The sequence below is a fragment of the Cannabis sativa genome, chromosome 9 (assembly GCF_029168945.1).
Source record: "Cannabis sativa cultivar Pink pepper isolate KNU-18-1 chromosome 9, ASM2916894v1, whole genome shotgun sequence".
Classification (NCBI taxonomy): domain Eukaryota; kingdom Viridiplantae; phylum Streptophyta; class Magnoliopsida; order Rosales; family Cannabaceae; genus Cannabis; species Cannabis sativa.
In genome coordinates this window covers 9,247,645-9,264,331 of record NC_083609.1, presented here as the reverse complement: position 1 = coordinate 9,264,331, position 16,687 = coordinate 9,247,645, and the positions used below count along the sequence as shown (strand labels likewise).

The 16,687-nt window shown below is 31.9% G+C and overlaps 4 protein-coding genes across 4 annotated transcripts; all 4 read right to left on the bottom strand.

The window, feature by feature from the left end:
* Positions 1–2,127: 2,127 nt before the first annotated feature.
* Positions 2,128–3,848, bottom strand: LOC115723269 (probable aspartic proteinase GIP2). The gene has a single exon (XM_061103599.1). It carries the CDS (start codon positions 3,670–3,672, stop codon positions 2,350–2,352), a length of 1,323 nt encoding a protein of 440 aa, XP_060959582.1. The 5' UTR covers positions 3,673–3,848; the 3' UTR covers positions 2,128–2,349.
* Positions 3,849–4,547: 699 nt separating this feature from the next.
* Positions 4,548–13,169, bottom strand: LOC115707924 (uncharacterized). Its single transcript, XM_061104667.1, has 13 exons — positions 12,683–13,169; positions 12,485–12,538; positions 12,109–12,196; positions 11,179–11,313; positions 7,070–7,202; positions 6,426–6,980; positions 6,142–6,348; positions 5,972–6,061; positions 5,781–5,888; positions 5,430–5,675; positions 5,223–5,276; positions 4,886–5,137; positions 4,548–4,712 (listed from the first exon to the last, which is right to left on the bottom strand). Exons 5-13 carry the CDS (start codon positions 7,157–7,159, stop codon positions 4,548–4,550), a joined length of 1,767 nt encoding a protein of 588 aa, XP_060960650.1. The 5' UTR covers positions 7,160–7,202; positions 11,179–11,313; positions 12,109–12,196; positions 12,485–12,538; positions 12,683–13,169.
* Positions 7,290–9,706, bottom strand: LOC115717410 (uncharacterized). Its single transcript, XM_061103763.1, has 5 exons — positions 9,569–9,706; positions 8,629–8,673; positions 8,255–8,539; positions 8,072–8,177; positions 7,290–7,996 (listed from the first exon to the last, which is right to left on the bottom strand). Exons 2-5 carry the CDS (start codon positions 8,643–8,645, stop codon positions 7,391–7,393), a joined length of 1,014 nt encoding a protein of 337 aa, XP_060959746.1. The 5' UTR covers positions 8,646–8,673; positions 9,569–9,706; the 3' UTR covers positions 7,290–7,390.
* Positions 8,708–15,022, bottom strand: LOC133031219 (uncharacterized). Its single transcript, XM_061104666.1, has 8 exons — positions 14,913–15,022; positions 13,004–13,076; positions 12,485–12,538; positions 12,109–12,196; positions 11,383–11,407; positions 11,245–11,313; positions 8,889–10,788; positions 8,708–8,767 (listed from the first exon to the last, which is right to left on the bottom strand). The coding sequence occupies exons 1-8, from the start codon at positions 15,020–15,022 to the stop codon at positions 8,708–8,710; spliced, it is 2,379 nt and encodes a 792-aa protein (XP_060960649.1).
* Positions 15,023–16,687: the final 1,665 nt, after the last annotated feature.

The following is a 16,687-nucleotide window of genomic DNA, read 5'->3' as shown; positions in this document are numbered from 1 at the left end:
GAAATTCGTACTCATTTTCCCTCTAAAATTGCTTGACCAAAACTATTGAAGTCCACTTCTTTTATAGCCAAAAAAAATGATAAAATAAGATAAAAATCGCTAAAGAGAAAAAACCTATTCTCCTTAGGATTAGATAACCTATTTTATTTAGGATTAGAAGAGGAGATGATTTTTCTAGATCTGATGCGTTGACTGATAGTATTTTGGTCATAACTCTCTCGATATTGCTCGGAATTGGACGAATCAAGATGTTCCGGAAAGATAAAAGAAAGATCTAGAATTTTCATGTTTTGACTTTTTCCAAAATCTAATCAGAACATACAATAGTCGTATTTAGGCTTGAATTTTCAGATTTATTTTCTTGCATAATTTTCTCTATTTTAAATATCATCTTTTTGTGAGATATTTTTATCTTTTTTCCTATCTTTTTCCTCTGATATTTTCTAATCTTCTTCTATTTTAAATCTGCAAAAATAAAAAATTACAAGCGTGAAAATGCTCCAAACACGATTAAAACTAAATTAAAAATATACTAAACTTAATCTAAAATTAATACTAAAAATAACCTAACAATTAACAATAGTACAACAAAAAAAGACCGTATTTTCTGTAAATAAAATCAAAAAAATTGTAAAAATATTTAAAATTCCGTGAAACTGTATTTTTTTTAAAATTTTTTAGTTGTTTTTGTATATTTATGAAATATAGAATCTTATTTAAAAAAATGTTATATTATTCAAAATCTATAAATTTAAAAGGGAAATTTTTTCGGGCTTAAATTAGGTGGGCCCTAAACACAGGCATAGTCCACTTATGCCCAGAGCCAAACTTGGGTTTAAACAAACTATTTTATGTGTATAAATTAATTTATTGTAAATTATGTTAAAAAAATAGTATTGTAAATTCGTCTGTGGCTGACTGGTTCGATCCATATTTATTTACATCTTTTAAAATATGAGCACTGTCATGTTCTGTCATAAAATATGCAAGTTGTATCATATGACACTTAAAAACCGACGTGAATTGTACTTTTTGTAGTAGTGCATGTTGTACTAATATTTTTAAGAGATTAGCGCAATATTTTCATATCATGGTTAGATTCGTGTTGTAGTTTATTCAGACTGGTTCATTTTTCTTAAACAAGCTAACTTATTTTTATATACGTACGGACTCGAATTCAAGCTTCACTTTTCCAAATTTTTCTCACAATTAATGAGCTATGATCATCTCTATTAGAGTACTATAAATATAGTGTATATATATATATATTTTAGCCCATGTTTATAAAATTTAACTCTCATAGTGGTGTATTATGTGGTTTAAATTTAGTACATACTAAAAGTTATACTAAATAATTTCGCTTAAAATATAGCATGGGCTAAATTTTACATTACAATAAATATCACTTTTTTATTTACTCTTTTATCACTCATTAATATAATTAATAGCTTAATTATTACGTTTTATTTATTTATTTCATAAAAATGCTTAAAAATATCACTGGTGTCTAGCACTCTGCTCGGTGTCATACCGCTATTGGAGCAATTAATTAAGTATCGAGTCCATATATAACTTAAGAAAATATCATTTACGGAATATTGCTAACAAATCTTAGGGCGCTGCCTATAAATAATGATGGGCATGCACCACTAGTGGACAATAACAATATTCTTTATTTAAATATGATTTGTACACACTTTCAATCAAATTCAATACTTTTTCTAATTATTTTTTACACATTTCTACTAAAAATAAAGTCAAATATTTTATCCCTAATGTAATTAGTACATTTATAAAATTTGAGTCAAATATAATAGCGCACCCAAAAAAAAAAAGAATGGATCCAAACCCTAACAAGAATGAACCCAAAACCCTAACTATATAACCTGCACCTAATCCCTAACAACACGATCTTAAGAAAATCATACCCCAAGAGAACAAACGTAGAACCCAAAGAAGAAAGAACATAAACCCATAGAGAGAAAAATTAACACGTATCAATTGATACAATGACTAAAACATACGGCTAAAATATATACTCGCCAGTTTGTTTGTTTAATTCGTCTGTTTGTTTGCTTATAAATTCTATATATTTGGAGTAGTATTACTCAATCGATCCCATAATTACGTGATAATTATTCAATAGATAGTTAAATTAAAATACAATTAATTACACAAACTATTAGAGAATTTCAAACCATTTTAATCTCGATATTTATATTATAACAAAATTACAAATTAAGAAAACATGCATATAACAATTACAAGATATAGCGATAGTACAAAAGCAGCAAGAGAGGGAGCTTAATTTTTATCACCAAAAAAAAGACAATATCTATATTCTCTTTTCTAATTAGTGCTGGATTTGAAATCAAAGGTGGAGCAAGAAAGCTTTCTAGACAAAAGGGAAGAGGTGAAACCAAGTCTTGAAGAAGCCAAATCAAACTGTAGAAGAATATCCTCAATTTGACGCCCTCCAATAACAATAGCAGTTGGGGTAAACTTAATACCCCAGTCAACGAAATGAAGTGGACCACCATCAACGAATCCAAGGCACAACACATCATTACTAACCCTAACCATAGAATTGGCACCACTAACTCTCCACACCACTTTCTCACTCTGCAACACAAAATCAATCGGAGGAACAATCGGCCCACCTTGGCTGAACCCAATGTCCTTGGTGTTAAAGCAAGCGCTAAAAGGCGCCACTGCCGCAACCTTACGGATGTTACGCTGAGCAAGCGCATTAACAAACGCATTCACTACTGAATTGTATATGGAAGTTTCCAAACTTGTGTACGGAACAACGCTGCTGATCTTAGTTCCGCCATCGCCATTTGCATCAATAGATAGCAAAGAAGTATTAACCGGTACTGGCTTTCCGTCAACCTTAATTGACTTCACTCCGATGAAGTACTCTGATGATGACTCGCCTTGGAAACCTCCTATCAGATTTACAGGGTTGAGGATTAGCGGAGTGTATGTTAAAGACTTGGAAACGTCAATTCCAGGAGACAACTCGTATGGTCCATTTCCGAAGAAAACGACGCCGTTTGTGGGTGACAAGCAAACCGCCATCTTTTTTGGAAAGCTGAAAGCAGCGGAGAACAAAGAAGGAAGAGCGATTGTGTTCCTTCCGAGGCCGGCAACACCGACGGTGCCATTAGAGAGGCCTTCTAAGATGAAAGTAGGAGCACAAGTGAAGAGAAACTTGGGTACCGAAACCACTTTCCCAGGGGTTGAGCCGTTGGTTGATTGGATATAGATGATGTCTTGGGAAAGATCACCACTTGTACTTGTGCTAGTAAAAGGGTTGTGAGGAAACTCACCGCATACATCTTCTGATAGGTTACCGTTTGTTGAGCAAGACTTGGACTTGGCAAGGTTGCATTGAGCTGATCTGCATGGTACGGGCTTTTTGGTTGAGGAGTTGAAACCCTTTTCGCAATCCACCCAAAGGAATTCGCCGCCGAGATCAATGGCTACTTTGATCTGAACTGGTGGGGTCCTTTGCGTGATGTGGGCAATGTATTGGTGAGTGGCGGTGTCTTTGGTGACTGGGAGAACAAGTGCTTTGGGTCGGAATGATATTTTTTGGGATATGGTGGGAGAGATAATTAGTAGAAGGAGAGAGGTTAAGAGAAGGAGGTGGACAGAGTTGGAAGACATGTTTGATTGGGTGAGTTAATTATTGAGTGGTGGAGTATGTGGAAGACTCTTTGGTATTTATAGAAATTAATATTGGCATGTGCAAGTAGAGGAGAGGTGTACTTGGGTTTCGCTAATAGTCCAAGGAGGTGGCGGCTCGATCTAGCATCAAATAATTAAAATGGCCAACAGTTCTCTGTATCACTACAAGAAAAAACATTTACGATAACACTGAAAAAATGTAATTAAATGTATTTTATAACATTTTAGCAACTGTTAAGACAGCCCATGTAATTAAAAGTATTGACATTTAATTACATTTTTTCAGTGTTATTAAATAGCATATTATAACATTATATTAGTGTTATATGTTATAATAGTTAACATTAATTTAGTGTTATGGTTCATTATGTTACATTTATTAATAACATTTGTGAAATGTAATTGTATAGATTTTAATTACATTATTATTATGTTATATATAAAGAAATATTACATTTTAATATTGTTATAATTTTTTAATAATAACTATTTTTTAATGTTATCGTTTCTCTTATGTTATATTTATTTAATAACATTTTAAAAATGTAATCATATAATTTTTAATTACATTATTATTATGTTACATATTAAGAAATGTTACATTTTAATGTTATAATTTTTTAACAATAACTATTTATTAATGTTATAATTTCTTAATGATAACACTTTGTTAGTGTTAACTTTTGTATGTTCTTTTAATTAACATTTCTAGAATGAAATTATTAAATCAAATAATGCTTATTATTTTACAAATAAAATCTAATATAATTCTTATATTAACTAAAATATCTATGTCACAAATGAAATTGTAACATAATAAAAACTCCTTACTAAAAAAATATAATAAAAACTTATTATGTAATGTCTATTAGGTTCTTCCAAGCAAACACCACATTAATCTTCTTGAAGTTAAATTGCACCATTGTTGCGGAATCCCCATCGTTCATTATCTTGACAATGTAAAATCCTTTCCAAACTGCTTGTTTACACCTCATCAACATAAGAGACCAATTCAAGTTCTGAAACCCAAATAAATAAAATGTAAACATTTAATACATGATACTCTAAATTTAAGACTTGAAATAATTCATTTTTCTCTTATGGAGAATTGGGTTTCTAAACCAAAGACACCCTGATGCATTAGAAAACGAAACAGGAACCCAAGTTCAAGGTACAACAATAAACAACAAACTCTGTCAGCCGGCCAAGCAATAATATTTCCAACGCTTTCTTCAATGCAAGTTAATCCTGAAGTAGGCCTCCATAGAAATGCATTAGGTTCCCTTACAAAATCAACACCAACCTTCATGGCAAATGGTCCAAGAGGAACACCAAGAACTGAATCTTGTGGATCATCTGAAATGAAATATCCAACAGCAACAATATTCCCAGAACCAGTCCAATCCAAAAGGTCGCACTTTTGGCCTTGAATTCCAACATCACCCTATAATTATGCAAATATTACAATAGTTTGGCAACAATAAATCAACTTAGAAATATATAAATAAATGATAATACTAAAATCTTACCCGTGTAGGACGATTATGTGCATTGGACTGCTCTCCGCTCAAGTTAGAATGAGACTAAACATCACAAACAAAAGTTTAGATACAATAAGTTAGAATGGGACAACAAAAATCAACCCATTAATCAATTCTCAGCACCAAAAGAAACAAATAACCTAGCATTGTTTAATCAATCTAACAATAGATAAAAGTAAAAATATTTTAATTTACCTTGGAATTTATGAAAGAGTTAATCAATTGCTCCATAACAGCCACTTTTTCTTTTAACTCTTTATACTCATTTTCAATTCTACATATATGTTCTTCTTTTTCCGATGCAATTGCTAACTTAGTTTTGGTAACTCCTTTACCATAACCTCTCACATAGGAACCCTTTTCAGGACCTAATATATTTGAAAGAAGATCTCCTTTTTCCTTTGGAGTCTTAGAAGGTAATGAAGAATCACCTAATATATCCTAACAAAATAATCAGATTTGAAAAATATATAAGTAAATTCATATTTCAAAAAATAATTAAATATAATCGAAAATAAAATATAAGCTGAAATTGATGATTCATACGAAAGTTTCAGCAACATAGGAATTGACAGGTTCTCCATTTTTTTTTGTGTGTGCCTTAGTCCACACATCAACTCTCGAAGGTTCTTCATTTTTTGCACTACTATTCATCTACATGGAGAAGAAAACATGTTATAAATATAGTATATTAGCTACGATTAATATTAAATGATACAAGAAAATTAATTATTTACCATATCATCGATTAATCGAGCATATCCTTTGCGGCTACAAGTATGGGGAAGTCGTTTATTTCTTATCTCTTTGAACTTGTCACTTTTGGCCTAAAAATTAAAACAATTATGATTTTATCTCAATCGTAAACAATTATAATAACCCATTTATTGATTAAGCTACTATTAACCTGAAATTCCAAACTGGTTTTCTCTTTGATGAACGCCCTCCACTCAATTACAGTTTTGATGTTGTCAGGCTTTAATTTCAGCCTTTCGTGTTCATTTGGCGCTTTTTTGATTTTAGCAACCAACCTTGATTTAGAAGCTCTCCAAAGATCACCCATGGACTGAAATATATAGTTTTTCTTCCATTCTTTGTCAACTATATATCGTGCCTAAGAAATTGAAACATGTTAAAAATATATTAAAATAAGTAAATAATTTTTAAATCAATTAAGCACAAGCAACATACCTGAATTGATCTCCACAAAACCTCCTTCATTCCAAGAGTAATCTTTCTCCAATCAGGTAAAGTTACTGGTACGACTTCCCTCACAAGTGGTCCCAAAAATGAGGATAAGCTAATTGATGCTTTTCCAATTGGTTGGCCCAATGCGTTGAATTTGACCGGTAATCGACCCTCACTACTTGTAGCAACTGATTTCATTTTAGTTTCACCTCTTTTTTTCTTTTCCATAGGCTCTTCTAAAGGGGGAGCAACATCATCAAGAACAGGTGACGAGCCTATGGACCTCCTTCTTAAAGAGCCCCTAGTGTTTAGTGCAGGGGAGTCTATGGTAGGCATTGTAATAGAAATTTGAGGTGTTTTGGACCTAGTATTTACTGTTGGAGAATTTGAGATGGGAGTAAGAGATATTGGAATGGGTGTTTTGGACCGAGAGGCTTTCTTCCTAAGAGATCTCTTTCTCTTAGTGGAACATATCTCTTTCTCTTGTCCGGGTGTTTCCTCATCTTCAGAAGAGTCTCTCACTATCATTTTTCGACGTGTCTTCCTTTGTAGCAATACCTGTTGAATATTATTTAAGCAATATAAAAAATATACATATTATTAAAACAAGAAGACTGAAAGTATTTACATATGGAAAAGAAACTTACAGAGTTTTTAGCTTTGAGAAGTTCATCTTTTTGTGTCTCTTGTATCTTGCTCTCTTTATTCTTCTTGACGTTTTTCAGCTTCATGGTCATCTTCTCTTGTAGCAAAACTCCAAACCTTTACATATGAAGTACGCTTCGAACAATATAAATATAAAACAAACAAAAATATCTTATAATAATATAAATACAAAAGAAACAATGCATAAACAAAAAAGAGGCATCAATATAAACATTAATAGCATTATGAAAATGTCTGAGAAAACAAAACTCCTAAAAGAACAGTACAAAAGACATCACACGAGACAAAAACAACAACATTATTCAAACTAAGGTGCCTTCACAATCCACTCTCACATATTGGTCTTCTTCAACTACATCATCCAACCTAGTTTCAATATTATTTTCTAAAATGATGGGCATATACTCATGCCTATCATAATATTCCAATTCATAAAATCCTCTTGGGCGTGCCATCATTACTACATGCCAACTAGAATCACGTTCTCTAGAGTAGAAAACTTGTTTAGCTTGTGAAGCTAAAATGAAAGGGTCTTTAACAAATTGTGATTGACTTTCCTCTAAGTTAACTAATGTGAGGCCATCTTCGATCCTAATACCATTAGGAACATTAGCCCATAGACATCTAAAAAGTGGAATTTGAAATGTGTGATAATCTAACAAGATTATCTCTTTTAGGACTCCATAGTAGGAAACCACATCTGCAACTTGTGATTGATCTTTAGCACTGGATCTACACATGGTTGTTGCATCAATAGAAACACCACTATTCTGTGTTGTCTTTTTATCATCTTCTACATTGAATCTTTGACCATTGATGATGAATCCTGTGCAAGATATTGCTTGTTTCCTAGGTCCATATGCTAACCATTTCAACAAATCATTTTCTTCACCCTTATCAATAGGAACCTGTGAGAAATAGTTTTCAATTAGTTATATTAATCAAAACTATAAGAAATATTGGTTAGGAAATAACCAATTTACCTTTTCCTTCAGCCATTTTGGAAATGTCTCTACATGCCTTTTCCAAAGCAAGCCACTATTTCTTGCATAAATTTGGTTGGTTTTCCTTAACTCGTCCTTATGCATCCTAATTAATTTGATAAAATGATTAAAAATTACTATTTTAACATAAAGATAAACAATTATAATCCTTCAGGGACATACTCTAGAAAAGGCTCCACAATAGATGTATTCAGTAGAACGTATCGGTGTGCAATTTCTAACCACTCATCTGTCATTGTAAAGTCATGCTTTCTAGAAATTGGACGACCCTCAAATAACACATCATTGACCCACTCTTCGTTGCGATGCTTTTTTTTGTTCAACCCAATTGTTGACTTAATGAATTCATTACAAAAATTCATACACTCATCTGCAAGATAGGACTCTGCAATACAACCTTCAGGCCTTGCTTGATTTCTGACATATGCTTTTAGTGTCTTCATATGTCTATCACATCATATATTAGAACATCAATAATAAATTATTAAAATATATCATAAATAATATTGAAAATATAAACTTTCATAATGATTTACCTCTCAAAGGGATACATCCATCGAAATTGAACAGGTCCACATAATCGTGCTTCTCGGCCAATATGAATAACCAAATGAATCATAACATCAAAAAAGGACGGTGGAAAGAATCTCTCAAGCAAGCATAATGTTTCAGCAACTTCATTTTCAATAGCAATTAAGCTCTCTCTATCAATAACTCGTTGACAGATTTGATTAAAGAATTTACATAATCTTAATATAGCATCCCTTGGACCTTTAGGCATCAATCCTCTTATTGCCATAGGTAGTAATTGTTGCATCAATATGTGACAATCATGTGACTTAAGGCCCGTAAGCTTGCATTCTTCCAATGAAACACAATTTTGAATATTTGAACTATACCCATCGGGTACTTTTAACAAGGACAAACGTTCACAAAATAAGTGTTTCTCGTCCTTTGATAGTGTATGTATGGCTGGAGGAAGATACTTCTTAGTCCCTCGCTCTTGAGGGTGTAGTCCACTCCTAATACCCATTTCTTGTAAATCTAACCGAGCTTTTAGTCCATCTTTTGTCTTACCAGCCACATTTAGCAGTGTATTAATGATGCTTTCACACACATTCTTCTCTATGTGCATCACATCCAAATTGTGACGAACATGTAACTCTTTCCAATAAGGTAACTCAAAAAAGATTGATCGTTTTTTCCACCTTTCTTGATCATCACTACTCCTTTTTCTTTTCTTTGACTTGGATTTACCCCATACATTTGCAAAATTTTTGAGATGTTCAAAAATTGTGCTCCCATTCATTATCCTTGGTGCATGGCTATGCTCTTCTTTTCCATCAAACCAATTCTTTTTAGTTCGAAAATGATGGTTTGTTGGAAGAAATTTTCGATGGCCTCGAAATGAAAACTTTGAGCTATGCTTAAGCCACTCTAAATGTGTATCGTTACCACATAAAGGACAACTACAATACCCTTTAGTTTTACATCCAGCAAGGTTCCCATAGGCTGGAAAATCTTGGATGGTCCACATCAAAATTGCTCTCAATGTAAAAGTTTTGTTTACAAAAGCATCATGGAGCTCAACTCCCTCATTCCATAATGTATTCAAGTCCTCGATGAGTGGTTCTAAATATACATCAATGTCATTCCCAGGTTGCTTCGGTCCTGGAATTAACAATGACAATAAAATATTTTCTTTTTTCATGCATAACCATGGGGGTAAGTTATACATAACGATCATCACAGGCCAAACACTATGTTTACTACTCAAATTACTAAAAGGATTAAAACCATCGGTAGAAAGTCCAAGTCTGAGATTTCGTTCTTCTTTGGAAAAAGCAGGCCATCTCTCATTCACTAATTCCCAAGCAACAGAATCTACCGGGTGACGCATTTTCCCATCGTTACTCTTATTATTGTGATGCCATCGTAAATCCTTAGCCATTCTTTCAGATTTAAACATTCGTTTGAACCTTGGAATTATAGGAAAATACCTCAAAACTTTTGCTGGAATACCTTTTCGAACCTTGTTAGTAAGTTTATCTGTCGCCCAACGAGAAGTTCCACATGTTGGACATTCTTCTAACTTCTCCTTATCTTTTCTAAACAAACAACAATTATTTACACAAGCATGAATCTTTTCATATCCTAAGTCAAATGTTTGAAGATATTTCCTAACTGAGTACGTGGACTTGAGAAGCACGTTATCACATGGAAGCATATCATGAAAAAGATTGAGAATCTCATCAAAACTCTTGTCAGACCATCCATTAGTTGTCTTAACCTTATATAAAGCAATAATAGCTGACAACTTAGTGTAATTTGTGCACTGTGGATATAATGCGATTTGTGCATCTTCTAATTTTTTGATGAAGTTGTCATCAGGGCCTTCTACAGGTTCTTCAGAATCACAAACATCAATATTTGTAGCACTAAACAAATTAAAAGCATCAAAAGAATTCATTTCCTCAATATCATCACTTCTAGGTGCTTCTTCCCCGTGATGAAACCAAATTGTGTATGTAGGATCAATTCCATTTATGACCAAGTGCTCATAAAGCAAATTGACCTTTTGGTGACTTAAGTTTCGACAAAATTTACATGGACATAATAACTTTTCTGGATAATTAGCCTCTTTCTCTATTGTCTCTACAAAACTCCTAGCACCTTCCTTATACTCATTTGAGGCTCTACAATTGAATGAAATATATAAATATATATATTAAAAAATATTAGAGAAATGCATAATCTAGTTGAATCTATACATTTAATAAGTTGATATTAACTAAACCCTTAATTCTTATTACCTGTTGAAGCGTAACCAACTTTTATCAAACATGATGTCCAAATTATTTAACTATTTTTTCTCTGAGAAAAGACAACAAAAACTAACATATATAAAATAAAAATTATGGAGAACTTAGTATCTCAACCAAAGTGAGATAGGAATAGCATATAATTTTCTCACATAAGCATTTTAATTGAAAAAATTTAAGGACCAAGAAATTGTATTAAAGCAATCCACAACAATACAATCAAATAAAACAATAATTAACAATATAAAAATTTAGGAAACTTACCAGCTACAAACTAGCCTTCAAGCAAAATCTTTAAATGATACCACCACGATTATACACTTAAACCACCTGCCAAAAGTCTCCGTGAATGAATCGATTGCCCCACCGATCGATTTCCACGAACAGAGAATGATCAAGCTGCAAAAAGCAGAGAAAAAATCAAAAACTAAGCACAGTATGTTGAGAATGCTTACTGTACACTGATACCATGCAAATTCTTCACCATTTGGACCTGTAATCAGCAACCCCAAAAAGATTGCTTTAACACAGAGTGATCAACTACCAAAAGCACCCGACAAGAAAAAAATAGCAACAGCTAACATTAATGATTAGTATACAATTTCGTATATAGTCTCACTTCATATGTTTTGTTCGATCTGTCCCTTTGCTTGTTTTATCTTCCATAGCTAGACTTCTTTATTTGCCTTATTTATATATATCAGCAGAACATAATTAAAGGAATAAAGAAACTCAAAAAGAAAAAATTGATTAAGAAGGAAAAAAGAATACATGAATATATTTGCCATTAATTACCACTAGCCATGCTATTAAAAAATGTTCATTATTACCTTCCAAAATAGACACCTTTATTAAGCCTCTAATTTTTCCCACTCTTTTAATGATACATTATTAATTAATGCATGGGATATTTGTGTCCACTGCCACTCCTCTCTCTCTCATCAAGATAACTAACTAAACACAATAGATTGTAATGTTTCATATTGTACACCAATCACCAGTGGTTGAACATTTCGTATATTGTAATTATTCTTCTAGATGAACATACATTGCAATAAAGTAATAGAAATAACAATATAACAATTTGCAAGCTTGTTCTACAAGACTGCAGTGAGAACTTAGAGAATGTATCAAGAAACCACAAACACGGAATGAAGAGGTAAAAAAATAAAGAAATGGAAAATGTCCCTTTACCTCTATTTGTGACCCTTACAGTCTTAAACTCCACATCATTGGGATCATTGATGTAGACTCTACGGGGATCAATGCTTACAACCACAGCCTGCAACATTATGTTTAAATCGACATATTTGAGAGCAAACAAAGGACACAGGACATAAAGAATAAATATATAGCAAGAAGAGAATGAAAGATAAAGCAAACTGACACCAAAATTGAACTACAGATGATCCAAAAATTAGGCCCAATAAAATGTTGTGTATTTGTTATGTTCAGTTCTGTAGTCAGTAAACTTTAGACATATCGTTCCCTCATTTTCAATACAAGCTACTGTTCCATATTAATAAAAAGCATGGATTAGCAGATATCTATAAAATAGAGAGTGAATTACTTGATTTCCATAAACTTTAGATATCTGTTCCAAACTGCTCTTTCCAGTTTTTACCTACAAGGCAACGACATCAGAAGGGACATATACATTAGTAAAGTCCAAATGCACAGAGATGCAAAACCGTAAGATAAATATTGCAATCAATAATGTAGTGCCTTTTGTTTATGAGTAAATTAGGAATGGGAAGAAGGAGAAAACCTTGGGAGGAGGGCTTTAGTGATCAGAGAGGTAGAGTAAATTGAGAAGGAGAAGTGAGCGGTGATTCCAGTGGAGTGGTCTTCAGATGCTTTGCCAGAGAGATGATTGGGTGGAAGCCATTTTCAACCGGAGTAGATGATCGGAAATGAACCGCGGCAGAGTACAATCAACGGAAATAGAAGAATGGGTGAGAAAGCTTACCGTAAATACTGAAATAATTTCACACATACTGAAAAAAAGTTTACAGTAAATACCTTGGATCGCCGTTCACCGGAGGAGACCTAGACACTCGAAATTCATGTCGTCGGAGGAGTTGAGTACGAAGCACCAGCGATTATCCTTGGGGGCGCTGAGCTGAAGCACGAAGAAACCTAGCCTTTCTTCTTCAAGGCTACTGTACCCAACAATAAGAATGCCCAATTCAAATGAGCCCAATTTTGAATAACTCTCTAAGGCCCAATAATTAATAAGACCCAATAACTATTAGATAACGTTTTTTTAAAAACGTTATTGCTGAATGTAATTAAATGTTAAAAGTGTTGTAGTGTATATAGATAATTGATCTTGACTATATATGAATTATGATTCGAGAGATTTATATAGAGAAAAGAAATGTGTATGAAATTATATATATCCATGAAGAAGATTTATGTATGAAAAGTTATAACAAATATAAAAACAAAAATATATTTAAGATAAACTCAAATATTTATGATTTGATGTGTAATATTATCATTAATTTAATATTAAGTTTTCCTTTATTTACTTTAATAAATATTATATATGGCTAACTAATTATAAAATAATATTTTATCTGCTAAGCAACATAATTAAATAATTCTATGTGCTGTGGCCAGTTGTAAAAAGTTAATCATTCTGATGAAATTAATGTGTATTAACCAATAATAAATTACACTAAGAGTTCGTTTGGAACGCCGTATTAGATCGTACAGTATTGTATTGTATTATATTAAATTGTATTTTATGCAATATTTTTATGTAAAACTATATGTGGTATTAACTTTTATGGACATCTAAATATATAATATTTTACTATAAATTAAAATTTAACATAGTATTATATAAAAATATAATATATAATCCAATTCAATATAATACAATACAATACAATACGACTTAATACGGCGTTCCAAACGAGCCCTAATATAATAGTATCATGACTTGTTAGTATTTCTCACTTTTAAGTGATTAAAAATTAAGATAATCAGTTTTATGAACACATACACACGTGGCCTAGCGCACCTGCGCTTGTCCCTGCTTTACTCAGACACTGACAATGACCCTCTAATATTTCAAGAGCTACAACGTTTTTTTTTTATCTGTAACTTTACTAAAAAAGAGAAAACCAAATACGAAGTTACAATTAATTAGACTAGGAAGCAAGGAGAATTAACCTCTCCAAAGTAACTCCCTATCGGCATAATGCATCTCTAGTATTATTAGAATATCTCTGAAGAATTATATATGTGGTATATTGTTATTTTTTAAAATATTTTATTGAAATTTAATTTTAATGGTGATAAAATATGTATTAAATTTAACTCGAGCTAAAAAATTGTACAAACTTTAACACAAAAATACCATGTACAATTTTTAACCCACAATAGAGGAAATTATATTGTATACCTCTTTTATTTTACTTGTTTTAATTTTTATCTCTATTTTTCATATATTTTTTTTAAAAATATAACTATTTTTATAGATAATGTCCTTATTAAATCCCTTAAGTTAATGCAAATTATTTGCTAGATTTAAGTAGAGAGTGAAGGTATATTGGCAACTCACTCAAAAAATAGGTATATTTTAATAAAAAAAACAATATGAGAGTAATTTTTTATTAATAGATAAAAAAAAGAGTAATTTGCAATTTATCCCCCCACAATAATACTACTTTTTTTAATATCTTTTTTGCTTTTTATTATTACTATTTATTAATAAAAATTTTTTTATCACTACTACAATATGGGCCTTTAGCTTTCCTTTTTTATAACCCATTTTATAAAAAAGGAAGCTAAAGGGTGTGAAAACACCCACCTAATTAGAAATTGACATTTAGAGTGGGTTTTTTGGTAAAAACCGTAGGTATATATATATATTAATAAACCCTATCCCGTTGGTTGAAAATTGGGAATTTTTGAGGGTTTTGGGGAGACCCTATGCCGTCGGTTCCTAGCAAAGAACCGACGGCATAGGGTCTCCCCTTAATAACCTCTGCATCGTCTTCTTCTTCCTCACTTCTTCTTCTCCAACATACCAGCCACTTCTACAGCAGAGAGAAACCCACGAAAACCCTCGCCAACCACCTCTAAAAACCCCCATATCTCTCTCATTTCTTCACCATTTCACCTCATTTTTGTCTTAAAAGTTTTTATTTTCAATATCTAATCCCATAACACTAAAAAAGTTTTGTTTTTTCACCCATTTACACTGTACCCGAACCTATTTTAAAAAAGGTAATGGTTTAACTCCGACCACCGATTTTAGCGGAGAAATCGTTTAATCTCAACGTTCATTAAGGTATAAATATGGTTTTTATTCATTTTATTAATGTACATTAGTATTATTTCGTTTTTGTAAATTTTTTTTGGGATTTTTTTATTTTATTAATATTATATTGTGTGTGCTATAGGTGGCCGGATTTTTGGTCGCAATTTGTCGCCGGATTGCGTTTATAAGGTAAATATTTATTTACTTGATATATAATATATATGTATATATTTTGTATTTTATTATTGAATATGTGTTTATATATATGTTGTGTGTATATATATTGTGTATATACTATTTGTGTATTTTGTGTATTTGTATTGTATATATATTTGATGTGAATGAGAATGAGAGGTAGTAGGAATTTAATTAGTTTAGAGTTAAAGTTTTTAAAATAATGGTAGTGTGATATTTAATTGATTATATATGTATATATATGTTATTTTTAAAAAAATTAACTATGGAAATTAGTAACTAGTAACTTGCTACTTTATTTAATAACTAGTAAGTAATTTAATAATTAAAATTTTAATTTGGTTGTATATTGCATTATGTTATAGGTTGTGTGCTAATATTTGAGAGTCGATCGACATATTTCGGTGTTGATCGGATTTACAATAGGTATATCCATCCGCTAACCTTTTGTTATTATTATTAATTATCAATGCATGCTTAGTTGAGTTTGAATATCTTAAATATTCATCCGTAGTGAAGTAGGTTCTGCGAATACATGTACTGCGGTCGGATGGGTAGATAAATTTTGTATTGTTTATGTTAGTTTCTTTGTTTTGTATTGTTATATTTGTTTTGTTTGTTACTTTAGGCACTTTTAAAATTTTTGGGAACGTCCAATTACAGCCGTTATGCTGTCAAAATTTCGGTAGAATTTGGATCAAATTTTGGTAGAATTTAGTGTTAGTAGCATGATTATCAATGTCAAAGTTCATATTTGAAAGGTTCTCAAATTTTGTTTGTTAATGGTGTAGATATGGCCAACTCGGGTTCAGGATCTGATTCAGACCCAGAGACAGAGTGTCCAACAGTAATACCTACAAGAGGGCCTACTCAAATGAATGAAATATCCAAGCTAATGGATCAAGGCAAAAGAGTGGCCCTCGAGGTTAATGACAAAGGAAAATACTGCGGGAAAAGCTATGCTAAGATAAGCTCCTGAATTTCAAGTACGCTAATTATATTAACACTAAGATAAACTCTTAAATACAAGTACATGTATTTAATATATTTTTTTGGCATTGTAGGAATTGAGTAAGGTGCAACGTGAACGTTCCTCAAAAATTCAATCCAGACATCGAAGTGGCCGGAGTGGAATGGTGAACGTACGGGAAGCTGTGGTAAGTAATGCTTAAAATTTAATGTGCTATAATGTGCTATAAAATTTAATTGGTACTCATTTAATTGTTATAACGTGATGTAAAAAAAGGATCTCGAAGTTGCAGATCCCCCTGCCACCGTGTTTGGATTAAATCTCGCACTAAG